This window comes from Phocoena phocoena, chromosome 9 (genome assembly GCF_963924675.1).
Source record: "Phocoena phocoena chromosome 9, mPhoPho1.1, whole genome shotgun sequence".
Taxonomy (NCBI): domain Eukaryota; kingdom Metazoa; phylum Chordata; class Mammalia; order Artiodactyla; family Phocoenidae; genus Phocoena; species Phocoena phocoena.
The window spans coordinates 23,766,275-23,781,399 of NC_089227.1; the positions used below are offsets into that span (position 1 = coordinate 23,766,275).

Here is a 15,125-nt window from a genome sequence, read left to right on the forward strand (position 1 = left end):
GGAAAAATTTTTTTTTCTTTCTTTTTATCGTATCTGTATGAGATGATAGATGTTAACTAAACTTATTGCAATAAGCATTTCACAATATATATGTCAAACCGTTATGTTGTGTACCTTAAATTTATACAGTAATGTATGTCAATTATATCTCAATAAAACTGGGGAAGAAAAGAGTCTACATTTAAGACAGCCTTCAAAAGGAAAATAAGAAAACAGTCATTTTTTTCTGAGTAATATGAGACATTAGAGAGAGGTGTGACTCTAAATGACCTCATCACTTGAGGAAAAAAAATTTTTTTTCAAAAGCAATTTCCACACTGGATGATCAGAATCAAGGCTAAAAGAAACTCTTTATAGTTATTTATATGGAAGCAACATCTTTGGAGAACACAGTTTTATGCAAGTGAAGATTAGCTTTTGCAATCAGTTATGAATTCATTTCATTGTACGTGTTGCCGTGGATATAGTCATGATTTTCAGTTCATCTTGACAAATATTTACTGAGGTTACCCGGTACTGTGATATGCCCAGAGAGAAATGACATATGAAGGAGAAACAGCACCTTGAAAGGAATGTGTGGTAATGAATACAAATATGGGAGACTGGATTAAGCACTGGTTAAAGAGTTTTAGAAGTGAATAAACTGAGTTTGAAGCATGATGTTTGAAATGTTAACCTGTCATACAACTTGTGTTACCTAATCATAAGTTGTAAATGCAAACACTGAGCTCACAAAATGGCAAGGACTAGAGATACACATTTGGGATTGTTTGCACAGACTAATTAAAACCAAATGAATGAATGAGATGGCCAAAGAATACATAAAAATAAGAGGACCATGCAGAGAACCTCAGGAAACACCTACACTCATGGGGAGGAGAAAGCGAGGCTACTGAAGGAAACTGAGAGAGAACTGCTAGAGACAGAGGAAAATTATGTGCCTTGTGGCTGAAGCAACAGGTAGGGTGATTCTAAAACGCCAAATGAGGCAAAGAGGATGTGGAGGCATTTCAGTGGTTAAAGGATTTTGGATTTTCTTGTCATGGGAACACTGAAGACCTTGGCGAAATCAGCAGTATAGCAGAGGTGGCAGTAGGTGAAGGTACAGGCCTAGTTTCATTTGCTAGCGTAAGGTTTCTAAACCAAGAATTCAGTAGAGGATGAAATGCAAGAATAAAGTATATAATAATATAATTGATAAAGAAACGTCCTGGAGATGGCAGGAAAGCATATATGGCTCCATGTGTTTACGAAGCGGTCACAGTATTTGTTTTAGTTGAGAGAACACTCATGCTTAAAATTTCCCATCCCTTCATTCATCTCATTACCTTATTTCACCACAATATATGCCAGGAATAGTTCTAGGTGCTTTACATATATTAACCCATTTGTTCCTCACAACAATCCTATAAAGTAATTTATCTTAACTGCATTTTACAGATGTAGAAACTGAAGCATGAAGACATAAAACACCTCAGAGTCAGACACATGTAAACACTGGAGTTTTTCTGATTTCAATATCATGCCCGTAGCAAGTACGCTCTTTTACTACACATTAAGCTAGTTTGAGCTCAAATACTTACCTGTTCCGAGAAACAGAACATGGTATCTACCATCAGCAGCATTCACTCGATCCACAGCTATTTTTGTGTACTTATAGTCAGTGCCTGTACGAACAATCAAAGGCCTTCTGTGGATTGGGTAGATGGAATTGTACATGAGAGGGTGGTTCCGAATAAAAGTGACAACATCGTCTGGGAACTCCTTGGTGGTTCGCATATTGGGTGTAAATGCTCCTCCTGGGCACTAAAAAAAATTTTAAAGGACTAAGTTAATACAATAGTGGCTTTATTTTAATAATAATCAGAAGACCTCTATTTTTCAAAATACTTAGAAGCTCAAGCTGTTTTAAGTGTATTTGCTACCGAGTGAGGAGAAAACTGCATGACTATGCATAGTACTACTATCTGTAGAAAATAAGGTGTATAATTTGACCATTTAAATAGGCTAAGTCCACTTATCCTGCACTGTTTGTTTTCAGAGAGGAGCTGACACCATTTGGTATACGGTATAAATTTTCACCCTTCTCTCACTTTTCTGTTTCTTATTCTGCGCCAGGTCCAGTGTTGTTATAAAAAAAAAAACCTTGTGGATATAATCTAATGCTGCTACCGGCTAAAATAAATTAGATTATTGTTATCAAATTCAATCAGAACTCTAACCTGTGAGAGTTTTATTCTATCTGATCCCCTCTCCCAAAAGAGGGCTCTCCGAAGTTGGAGCTTGGATTGGATATGGTAAACTAGACCTTATAATTTCCCTCTGGAAAACACTCCAGTGATTTCCATTACTCTCAGAATAAAATCCCAACAGCTTAGCCTGGCTATAAGCCCCTGAATGTCTGGCCTGCATCTGCATCTACCCCTCCCATAGTTCTTGCTCTTCCTGAGTCCCAAGCCAGCTCCCGCTCTAGGACCTTGGCACTTGCTCCGTGGTTTTCTCTGTTGCCTCATTCAGTTCTCAGTTCAACAGTTACTTCCTTAAAGGTGATGACACATACAAAAATAGCTCCCCATCGCCACCTCCACTCTCCATCTCCTTAGTTTGCTTTATTTTTCATCACAGCTCTATTTACCTGTGTGTAATGTATTTGTTGCTTATATCTTTATTGTCTGTTTCTTCCTCTACAATGTAAGCTGTGAATTAGTCTTAACTGGGTTAATTTTGTTCATGATTTCACCCTCAGACCTATAATAAAGCTGAAGAATATTAAATATTCCACAAAGAGTAGTTGAATGAGTGAATTACTCCGTTATATCTGGCATCCAATTTTGGTGCAGGGGCTGTATGAAACAGGCGCCTCAGTTCTGGGGAGGAGAGGAAAGATTCAGAGCATCAAGTTTAAAGGGGCAGAGAGAAAGCAATTATGAGATCTAAAAATGACTGCTGGACAGTTTCAGCAGTTCTGGAAAGGAAGCATGACAAGGACTTCTGAGAAGAGGATTCCATTTACAGAGCATCTGAGGCCAAACTCATGGGTAGGCTGGGAGGTGCTGAAGCTTAGAACTTAAAACACACTCACTAATAGGAGCTGAGTGTTAAGTTATATGAGCAACATATAAGCTTTTAACACATACAAACATTATTTGTCTAGCCCTATTAAACACTGTCAATACCTCTACTTTCAAAAAAAAAATACTTGGTCATTTTTTTTAAAACAAAAGCACTACTGTTCTAGATTTCATTTATCCTCTTTAGAGAGGTACAAAGTGAAAGGAAAGCAACAAAGCAAACTTCCTGTTCAACAGCAATGGGTACAGCATCTGTGGTGAACAGCAAGATGTGATGGGGACAGTAATAAAAGGAAAATTATACCCCATTCGACAGTGGCAATGAACATTTATTTCTAGTTGACTGCTCCTATGCAGGAATATAAGCCTAGTGTGGCCATATTCCAACAGAAGATAGAAATGTGGAACTTTATGTGAAGTCTGCCAAAATTTTAATGTTGACCCAATGAAAAAAAAAAGAAAAACAACTTTAGGGACCAAACAAAACATGGCAATTTCTGGGTTAAATCCATGCAACAGCTGACCTACAATGTCACTGCCTCTGGGCCAGTGTTGCCAGGCAGTCCTGCATTTGCAAATAAGACTCAGCAGATTATGAATGTGCTCTCAATCATTTGAACTGTATCATCCTGAATGCAATTTTTAGACTAACTTTGACCAGTTAACATTACTAGAATTTTTTTCTAGGACAAGTAAATATAGTTCTCTTTTTGTAGAAAGGCATAAGGAGCAATTAAATGACTTCACTGAAGAGAGATAATGAGACAAGTAATAAAACTAAGCTTCTCATTCATTATCCCATTAACTAGACTTTCATCTGGGGTTCATATGCTTTTCTTTTAGGAAGAAGTATTATATTTATGCATGTTTATAAATTGCTTACACTAAAAGACCAAATGAGGACAAAAAATTCCATGTGAGGGTATTCTAAACTTATGGGTATGTACCATACTTCTGAAAAGTGTAGTATTATGGGTTTTTTCTACCCTCATTCCTCACACAAAGTGGAAAACAGGAAATACATTGCTCACTGAATGAAAACATGGAAAGAACAAATGCATGGGCAATTTAAATAGTTCCAGTCCTTCGTAAAACACCACTAATGATGGTCTGCTAAGCTGAGATGTCTCCTTAAATATTTGCAAGTGTTCTCATTTGTAAGTTCCAGAAAGATCCAAAGTTAGCATATATTACTAGGCAATTTATACAATTTCCAGTTAGCAATTATTTTCATGAGTGATAAGCTTATTAAATTATAAGTGCCTAGTTTCTGGGTTTTACTTAATAGTAGTTGAAATTTAGATAAAAATTATGTTCAGTTGCTCAAAACCATAGTTATTAAATATGTAACCCAAATAAATCAAGTCAAATCAATTATTTTATATTCATTCAAATGTTCTCCATTTGGGACTTTTGTTTTATATCCACAATAAACTTTTTACTTAGAAATAAGTGTCTCCTAGTAAAAGTTTGTTTTCAAAATTACAGAAGAATTCTTTTTGACAATAATTAATTTTTCCATTGATTCATGGCATAAAGCTTGTAGATAAGACACAGAATGAGTGACAGTGATGGTGACAAGAACAAAAATTGATTACCCTTTGCAGACTTTCCATCTGGAACTGTGAGTTTGCTCAGTATAAAACTGCCAAGTATAAATAAGATGTGATTAACGTATCCCTCACCTTGTGATATATGGAAGCCTCTGTACTGAAACCTCAAGATAATGTAACACCCACGTGCTACCATAAAATAAAGCCTTTGTCCATTAATTGGGCTGTTGTCTCATTCTTAAGAAGGATAATTTTGCTCTACAAATAGTCATTATTTTGGTTAAACTTCTCCTTTAAGTGTTTGTTTTTCTCCAGTTCTAGCTTCTGTTTATCAAGTGGTGATAAGCACTCCTTTTTTGAGTAAAGACATTTTAAGTGTTTTGATTACTAAAGTGTTAAGTGAAATACAGGAACAATAAGAATGCCATGTGAAGGAAGTATGCCAAATTTCTTTGCTATTCTCAGGTATTCTTGAGCATCTGCTCCTAATCCACTCACCCATTTATACTAGTCTTCAGCATTAATATATTCACATATTAATTCATATGTCAATTCTTCGGACAGCTTTTATTCAAAATGCTTTTTGATGTGCCCAGTTGGGGACTTAAGAATCGGGAGCTACCATTGTCCTCTAGACACAAGTGTTCTAGTAAGGAAGATGGACATATTCAAAGTAAAATAACAATTGAGACATATAATTATAATTTAATATAAATATAAAATAAATAACAGAATTTGGTTCATGATCAATAAGAGCCAATATTTTTTAAATGAATTTAGAATAGTAGAGAACTTAAGGCTGCCAGAATTAGTGAAGAGGTTTAGAGATTTAAAAAAATAAAAAGAGTTTGGAATATTTAGGGAACTATAAATCCTGGGGCAATCCTGAATCACAGAGCACAAAGTGAAAGAAAGAGGTAGAAGTTGAGGCTAAAGACAGATAACAGAAAATAAATGCAAAACTATTCACAGAAGGAGTGACAGGCATGTTTCAAAAGAAGCTTGACCTAACACTTGAAGGACAAGTGGTATATGGATAAATAAATGGACATAAATAAATGATATTCTAGAATCGGGGCTAGTTTCTAGCATTGGTCTTTGAAACTCGTGTTCGGAGAGAAATTGATCTTACGTTTAAACCCTTGGTAATCTACGCCTTTTATTTAAAGCCCAAAGAATTACAAAGTTGAAGACTTGTATTTATGCACCAGCTGGCCCTCATCTTCCTTGTATTTATCCTCCACGACTTAAAAGAGCTCTTTGTTCCAGTCTACTAGCCCATGCAGAGCTTCTAGGATTCACTTATTAATTTCTGTCTTTGTTTTGTAATGTATGCAGTAACCTTTGCCTGAAACATCCCTTCTTACTTATCCAAATTATCCACATCAACTACCCTTCAGGCCCAGCTCAATCTCATATATTTTTATATGCCTTTCCAAACAGGGCTGTCCCATGTCGACCTCCTTTTTCTCTAGACTTCAATAATATTTATTGTCTGCTTTATTCATATGTCTTGAATAATTATGTGAAACAATATGTAATTAACTTTTCATGCCTATATGCCTCATGTGTTAAATTTTTTTGTAAACTTTGCTATGTTTTAAAATGTCTATGAGGAATAAAAATGCTTCTAATGTAAGAACAACCAAAAGATGCTTTGAACATGATCCATATAATTAGTGGTCCCAAGAAAAAGGGAAACCTTTTTGCTGGCCCTTTTGTCAGGATCATGAATTTTCTGTGTTCTTTTGCTGCACCAGGTTGTAGACCTGTTCAAAGCACGGTGATTGAAGCAGATGGTTCTGGTCCAGTTATAAACAGATGTTAAAACTGAAGACTTTTGTGAGGTTCTGCTTTAACAGTATAGTATAAGCAAACACAATCTTCTACAGAAGCTTAAACGTGTTGTATCAGAATAATGTAATATGTTAGCTCAGCCACAGAGAGAATCTGCAGTCCTTGGCTGCCCTTTACAACATACCAAAGGTGTCTTGTTTCTTCCACAAACTTGTATTACTTATGGAAAAACATTATGACACAATTGGCAGGCTTCTTCCTACTGACTTGGGCTTGCTAGTTGGGAGTTTGCTAACACAGCTATCCATGCTGCTTTAAAAGAAGCACCTACCAGGAACATTAGAATGAGGGTATAGGATTTCTGCCAGTGTCATTTCTTTAAGATTCCAGTCATATATTTATGAGGTTGACCTTGCAACTGGACTACTGTATAGGGAAATAAAGTATGGCGATCATAGTTGATCCTACCTTGGGAGGCTTCAGAGGCAACATTCTTAACCCTAGAGAAAAAGAATGCTTTGGGTCAATTGGCTGTAAGTCTTCTGGCTACATGAAGGTGATATTAAACCTTAGAAGCCCAAGAAAGAGACAGATACTGGCCACTCTGAGTCAGAGAGCTGACTTCATGGTGTTTTGCTCAGTGAAGTGTGGAGGAACTACATCTTCAGGGAGGTATGCTTTTCCAGGAGCAGTTCCAGAGGTCATTCCTCCACCCAGCCTCTTTTATTCCCTAAGGATTACTCATCTGACAATTTTTTTTTTAATTTAAGGGAGTTACTCTGGTCTCAGCACCAGATGTAAGAAACCACATTATAGAAATATGTCTCAAGTACTGACTACTCACTCCCTTTTTTCATGGAGTCTCCTCCAGATGTGTGTCACTAAGCCCTGGCTTATTTCACACTGCTTTGGAACAGGAAAAAATGCTTATTCTTAGGAGTTCAGAAATAGTGAAAAGTGGGACTGTTTGCAGAATTTTCTAATTTAGCGTTGGTTTATATTGTTTTACTAAAAATGATTTATCTAGTCTCACATTTTATGTAGGATAATTGCTATTCAACATGAGTGTTCTTCTCAGAGACCTTTTGAGCTGCCATTGGGTGGAGAGTCATGAGGCACTGTGGGACCAGGGAGAGCGCTTTTCTTTAGGGGAAAAACCCTGATTTGTAACATCTGCCAATTTCCATGGTGTAGTAATCCCACCATGGCTGATTTCCAGTTGCTACTGTGACCTCCTCAATTGAGATGAGGTGAACACAATCTCTTCTTGCCAGCCAGGTACAAGCTAACTCCAGCACACACTCACTGAGGCTCTGAGGCCTTGAACCCCGATTCAATGAGTGTGGCTCTCTTTTATCTCTATCTGAGAGGTTTCTCTTAAAGTTTTATTTAGGGGAAATGGAATTTTATTCAGTTTACAAATCAATTGCTCCTGTACTAATCCCATATATATTTTGTTCAAAAGAATAACTGATGAAAGCATATATAATCACAACCGCCTCTTAATTTGCTGATTTAAGATGAAGCAATGACTTGGTCAAATTCAAATAGCAAACAATTCTCAAAAATATGACAAATCTTTGGATACTTTATCAGTGAATCATTTGAAAATACATGAACTACATTCAATGAAATAATGAGAGTCTTCAGTTATGATGGAATTTGAAAGTTATTCAGCTTCCCCTTGCTTTCCCTTCTCTTACGTAAACCCTGCTTCTTATCCAACACACTCCAACTTGAGGTACCCTAAGATGGATATATCTGTTGACTTCTTTTCCTTGTGTGGTACCAAATAAATAAATGTTTCTTCCATCTTCTGTTGAGCTATAAGCATCAAAGTGAAATCATTTAAAAGGAGAATGTAATTATATGGTTAAGACTTTGTTGCCAGCCATGATTAACTACAACTTTTTAAAACAATTCTTTCCTGGATAAGTAGCAATTCTGATAATCTTTCCAAAATTAATTAAAAGTGAATTGTTCTAATAAAATACATATCAATGACTAATCTTTGAGCTTCCTAGCCAGGGAACCAAACCTGAGCCCTTTTAATTTTGAATAAACATGTTCTTTAGAGGCTTAGCACACTTTTTTCTATTTTTAAAACATTTGACAGCAGTATACTTTAAGATGATGAGAAAACAAAGGAGTAAATAATGCATTGCAAAGAAACTCTAATAATAACACAAAACTAAAGTGAATCAACAGTCAGTAAAAATTATGAGGAATGAATGTCTGAAAGCATATTGACAAAGGGGGTTTCATATTCAAATAAAAAGAAAAACATTTTAAGTAAATATTATTTTAATAAATATCCTTCAATTTAAAAAAAATCATTCTTTACTTCCCTCCAACCCAATTTATAAATATAACCTTACTTGATGTAATGCAAGGATATGAGAGGATTATATTCCTCTTGGTCAATTGTGTAACATCTCCTCTCAATCAGTGTGTTGTATGACATTTTACAGAGACAGAAACTAATCAATATTTTAGAATGCAAGGCAGCATTATTATTGTCCAAATCAAAAACAAATAGTAAGACTGTGATCATTGTCCTAGAAAAACTCAGTTCCAATCTGCCAGTGCACTGTCTGTAACTTCAGCTGGAAAAGGTAGTTTACAATGTACCCCTTAATTCTACAATGTTGCAAGACATGGTTATATTTGTATGCCTTAAAACTTTATAAATATTTTATCTGAATTACATCACTTTCATTGTCATTACTTGCTCACACATACCATTTTATTTCTTTGAGAAATATATACAACGTATAATTTTTAACTAAATATATCCCTAAAATTGAAATATCTCCACATGATTTATCTCTAAACTAATTCTCACATGATTATTCTTTCATTAAAGTAGATGAGATTCCTTAATATAAGGAAGGATTGTGAAAAGCAACTAGCATTCAAATTCTTAGGCTGCCTTCAAAATGTTAACACTTTCCAAGCTATGGTTTTTATGTCAGTAAAATTAGGAAAATATCTCTTCCCTATCTAACATATCCAGCTGTCTTGAAATATAAATGAGATTTTATTATCAATAGCACTTAGAAAAAATTGTACAGAATGCTGTAATATATATATTTTTTAAATCCCAAATCTAAGAACCTGTGAGCTGAAAAATTATAATGAGTATACCAGTAGGTCTATAGTTGTATTTAATAAACATCAGCATGATATTCATTTCTTAGTAACTTATATTTTTTAAAAAAGTAAAATAACAAAGAAAGTTTCCTGGATACTTACAGTTCCAGGGCGAGGATAAGGAATTCTACCCTGGTAGGAAATCAGCTGATGATTGGGCCCTTCTTTGTGGGCAAAAGGCCCATTAAACACAGTCTGTATATCAGATAAATGATACACACACACTGCTGATCCTTTAAAAACTGAGCTAAAAAAGAAAATAGAAAGATATTAATTTTCTTATTTTTAAAATTTAAATACAATTTTAAAAATAAAGGTAATGGGCTTCCCTGATGGCGCAGTGGCTGAGAGTCTGCCTGCTAATGCAGGGGACACGGGTTCGAGCCCTGGTCTGGGAGGATCCCGCATGCCGCGGAGCGACTGGGCCCGTGGGCCACAACTACTGAGCCTGCGCATCTGGAGCTTGTGCTCTGCAGCAAGAGAGGCCATGACAGCGAGAGGCCCGTGCACCGCGATGAAGAGTGGCCCCCGCTCACCGCAACTAGGGAAAGCCCTCGCACAGCAACGAAGACACAACGCAGCCAAAAATAAATAATTAAAAATAAAGGTAAAATTTGTGATAAAAACTTAATGTAATTCATCATGGAAAAGTTGAATGTTATGGTACACATTGTAAAAAACTAAAAAACTTCTACTGTTTTGAAATAAGCCATTGATATCAAAACATTTAGTTCACCCATGGAGGTAGTAGACAATAAGTTATAGAAAAGTACTCAATGTACTTGTCCTAAATATAGGACAAGTCAAAGAAACTTCCAACTGGTTTATCTTGCAGAAGATATTAAACAAAAAGTGAATTGATGATTTATTAAAAATATGATTTGAATTCTAAATCAGTATCAACATAACCTATCATAGTTTACCTCACAGAAATAAATCTCATTAATAAGAGAACACTGTATCTCTTTGTCTTAAGATTATTTCAATGTGAGAGTATTCTTACAATGCTGTCCTAAATAGTAGTTGGAGAAATTGTTGTAAACATTCCCTGCTACTCTGCTGTAAACAATAGAGTCCAAAAAAGATTCCTTAAGTTATGTTTAGTCAATAAATTCTCATAAAATTTATTTGGATGCATACTGAAAACTATTTCCATTGTCACTAAGCAGACTGACTGAAACCAACATTTTCCTGAATCACATATTTCTCTTAAATTAGATGCCTAATGGGAAACTTAGATGCCCACTGAGAAAACCAAGATATATTATTAATCATTAGCATTAATAGTCAGAAATGACAACATTTTTTCTATGTTAAAGTTATTGGTGTTGGGAAACACAGAACTAGGGAAACACAGAAACTAGGGAAATATTTTTTTGAGACAAACATTTTCTTCTTAAGAATCTGGTTCTTTTTGCTTCGTTCAATTCTTTGTGAGTTAAATCAAGACTATTTCCTTTGTTAAAACAGGAGTTAAACTCATCCTGAAAGACATCTTTTTAGATATCTTATAGGGCAAAGTAAATATGATTTATAATCAATATCCCTGTGATATTCTTTTACTGTGAAGAGATCATTACAGTTTACAATTATACCACATTTCCCCCACTAGAGAAGAATAGTAAAATCTTTAGATTTTCATTTTGTAGTTGACTGTCTGATGAAAAGGACATTCTGAATTGGCCATATCACAAGTGGAGTATTGTGCTGAATTCTGAGTAACACTCCTGGTGTAAAATGAGTACGCAGGAATACACGCAGGAAAGGATGAGAATATGCTGGACTGTCTTGAAATACATGATAATTGGGATTGGGCATTCCAGATAAATTAGAAAACAAAGCTATTTTCAAATATCTAAAATACTGTCACATGGAACATGAAAACTGGTTTAGTGTGTTCATAGCTATCACTTTAGATTGCTATTGAAATAAAAATTGTAATAGAAATGCTAAGAGTTTTATTTGCATCATGAGTCTTCAAATTATTTCCTTAAAACAATAGCTTATATACATTATCCCTGCATTGTAGTTTATATTTTCCTTTCTTTGAGAAAAATAGCATATAATCATTATAAATACCCCATACAAAACTATTTTGAAACTCTGAGTTCAGCTTAAATATATTTTAGTAATCAGGCAAAAGTAATAAAATGAGAGAGTTACATCCTAAGTGTTAAGTAAAATTAAAGAGTTGAGAAGAATGTTTTTATAATAATTACTATTACTTAATAAAGTTTATTGTTTAACTCATACAATGTAATTGTTTAATATTACCTTGATGTTGTAAAAATGCCATACACTAGTGTTGTCCTTGGGTTATCAGTTTCCAGCAGAAACACATCCTCTATAAAAGGGAAATATCAATTTTTAAGATTCCCAAATATTTAAAAAATTTATCCTAAGAAATAATTTCAAGTACAAAAAGTATTATTCAGAAAGATATTCCTGCAGCATCATTATAATTTGACAGCAACTAAATGATAAGCACATGGTAAAGTAAGTTAAATAAAATGTTACACAAACACTTATGGAAACTATGCTGATGAAATAATATTAAATAGAAAAGAGACAATGGTATTTAATATGGACCAGAACCATGTAAACCGTAAAACTATACATTAGAATACAATAAGAAGATTACCAGTGAGTGTTTCTGGTTAACAAAGCTACAGAAACTTTCCTGTTTCTTCTTTTTTCCTGAATTTTCTAAATATCCTTAATGATAATAAATTACATTTTTAATTTAAAAAGTATTACAAATCTCAATTTCTTTTTAATCTAGGGTTAGAATTTGGAACATGGAAGAAAACTTTTTCACAGTGACTTATAAGACTTTTTTGTCTTTTAGTCAAAATTGCTAGTGATATTTTTATTTAATCAATAATTCCCCTAACAACAAGAATTTTAAAGTATATTGAGGCAAAGGCAAAAGTATAGATCGTAAGGTACAGTAATTCATAACAGAACCTGGAAGTAAATTTCTGATAGGAAATTCCAATTAATAACCAATTGTTATGAATGCAAGAAAGATCTGGATTTAGTGACCTTTTTGCAAATAAGATTCTTGCTGACCAATACAAAGAAAGATGTATTTTGTTATTCACAATAAATTTAGAACCTCTTAAGCAATAAATTAATAATCACTAGTCTTTCCATAAAAGGCTGGCACTGTCTATTCTCCCTAAAAATGGGAAAGACTGAAACATTCTAAGTCACTGAAACATAAATATACTTGCAAAGAATTTGGGGGGAAATAATGAGTAACTAGGTTATAACATGAAATCATACTTAGAACGTTTTTTCTAGAAAAGCTGAAATAAAAACTTGTGTTTCTATGATCAACATAATGGCTTTTTGAGGAGACCAACTGTCTATTTCAATTATTGTAGCTGCTAGAACCAGTATTTTTTCCATATTATAATACATTTTTATTGCTTATCTCATCACCTGCCTCAGTATTTGAGACTAACTAGCATTTTATATTTTAATGGATTAAAGCAAAATAAAAGTCATTTCTAAATGGCACTTAGTAAACACGATACTATTATGTGTACCAAGTTATTCTACTGTTCGAAACATATGGATACCAAGGGGGAAAAGCGTGGATGGCGGGGTGGTGGTGTGATGAACTGGGAGATTGGGATTGACATGTATACACTAATTTGTATAAAATAGATAACTAATAAGAACGTGCTGTATAAAAAATTAAATTAAATTCAAAAAAAAAAAAAAGAGAGAGAACTGTTCTTTGGCAGAAAGGAATCAGATTTTCAGTCCTTATTTGACCTGGAAAGTATAACCCTCCTCATGTCACACATGCTGAGAATATTTAGTCCCAGGGTCACCAAGAAGAACTAAAACTGGAGCACAAGTCTACTTTCTACTCTGACACTTTTCCATATAACCTCTATTGTGTCCATTAACTGTAGTAAAAATATATAGCTGTATTCTCATACAAACTGATTTTAAACCAGAATATCAGAATTCAAATATATATGAAATATACATTTATTTTAGAAAAGCACAAACATATCATTACTTATATATAAATTATATAAATACCTCTCTCTTCTCTCTCTAAAACACACACAAACACACACACAAAACACACGAATTCATATATCATGGTGGATTCAATGAACTAAATGTTTCAGCAGTGCACTTAGGGGCAAGACAGATTTAAAAAATACTCAGGAAATTCATGAACAGTATCCAGATCATTAATTCAAATCAGCACTTACTTATGCTGAAAACATTCATGAAAAATACAACCTCTTTTGAGAGTTTATTAAAATATGTAAACTTTACAAACTCTCTTTCAAGAACATTTTTCAATCTCACATTTATGTACCTAGTTCATCAAAGTGTGTTTCTGGGCCATCTTCATCAGTTACCGAGCATACCAGCCTCGCTTTTAAGAAGGTAGTCCACTTGTTGACAAGGCTACGCAGTCCACCAGTGTCATTCTGAAACCATTTTGTAAACACATTTCAGATTGCTTAAATAAACATTGAAGTGTATTTAAAATTTACCTTGGATTCTTACTACTTGGGGATTTGTTATAATCTGAAAGATGGAAATGTTAACCAAATCTGCATATCAATAGTTAAAGAGGAATATTTAAGATCTATAGTATTTTTTAAAAATAGCCTTAGTTATACTGTTATTCTCCTATTATATGATATCAACTGAAAATGTATCAAAATGAATTTAATAAATATATGCCATAACACTTTCTAAATTTCTGATGAAAATATGAGTAAGCTGTTATGGAGACTACATAATTTAATTTGCCTTTTCTTGATAACTCATTTTCTCCAGTACAAACATAAATGATTGTATACAGGGAAGCATGCAGATTCTACCGTGGTCAGGAGAGTGGGTTTATACTTACACCAAATAGTCCCCAATAATTCTATTTTCTCTCCTTCATTTCTCTGCATTACCATTTAATCCTTAATATTTCTAATCAGATGCTTTATATACATATTTCTCTGGTCAGGGCAAGGAAAATGGTATTTGGATCATTTACAAATAGTCTCTATTGAATGACATTTTTTCTGTACTTCCTGAAGCTTTTCACATCATCAGCTGGCTTCACTGCCTTGTTCCAAATGACTGAGAAGCAGATAAGCTCCAAAATCAGTGGAATATTATAATGTTTAAAAATAGACTATTTTAAACACTAAATATTTTAAGAAATACTTTTGCACAGAAGATGCTAATCATAAATGAGTCAGGACAAGCCTGTAATACTCTTATGTGAGAAGACATCATGAGTTTTTTTGAGTTTCTATGTATACTTACTCTTGATACACAAGAATATTTTGATCAGTTTGTAATTAGAATTGTATTTTACTAAAGCATTTCTTAATTCTCACTATTATAGACAGTTCCTCAATAATTGTCTTTTACTGTATTTTATCCATAAGAATTGTTCTATTTCTTTTTATAATATACAATTCAGCAATTTCTTTTTAATTCTAATGCATTAAGTGGAAAAAAGCAAAAATTAATCAAAACTGTTTATTTGTGTAAAACCATAACCAAA

General features: G+C 33.9%; 1 protein-coding gene across 1 annotated transcript in view; it reads right to left on the bottom strand.

Annotated features, from left to right (window-relative positions):
- The window catches only part of SEMA3C (semaphorin 3C), a 179,697-nt gene that overhangs the window by 51,186 nt on the left and 113,386 nt on the right, over window positions 1-15,125 (bottom strand). Inside the window, exons 8-11 of the mRNA XM_065883655.1 lie at window positions 13,926-14,040; window positions 11,849-11,918; window positions 9,677-9,821; window positions 1,584-1,806 (exon numbers count right to left, since the gene is read on the bottom strand). Of these exons, the coding sequence (XP_065739727.1) occupies window positions 1,584-1,806; window positions 9,677-9,821; window positions 11,849-11,918; window positions 13,926-14,040 (553 nt within the window). The remainder of the gene's footprint in view (window positions 1-1,583; window positions 1,807-9,676; window positions 9,822-11,848; window positions 11,919-13,925; window positions 14,041-15,125) is intronic.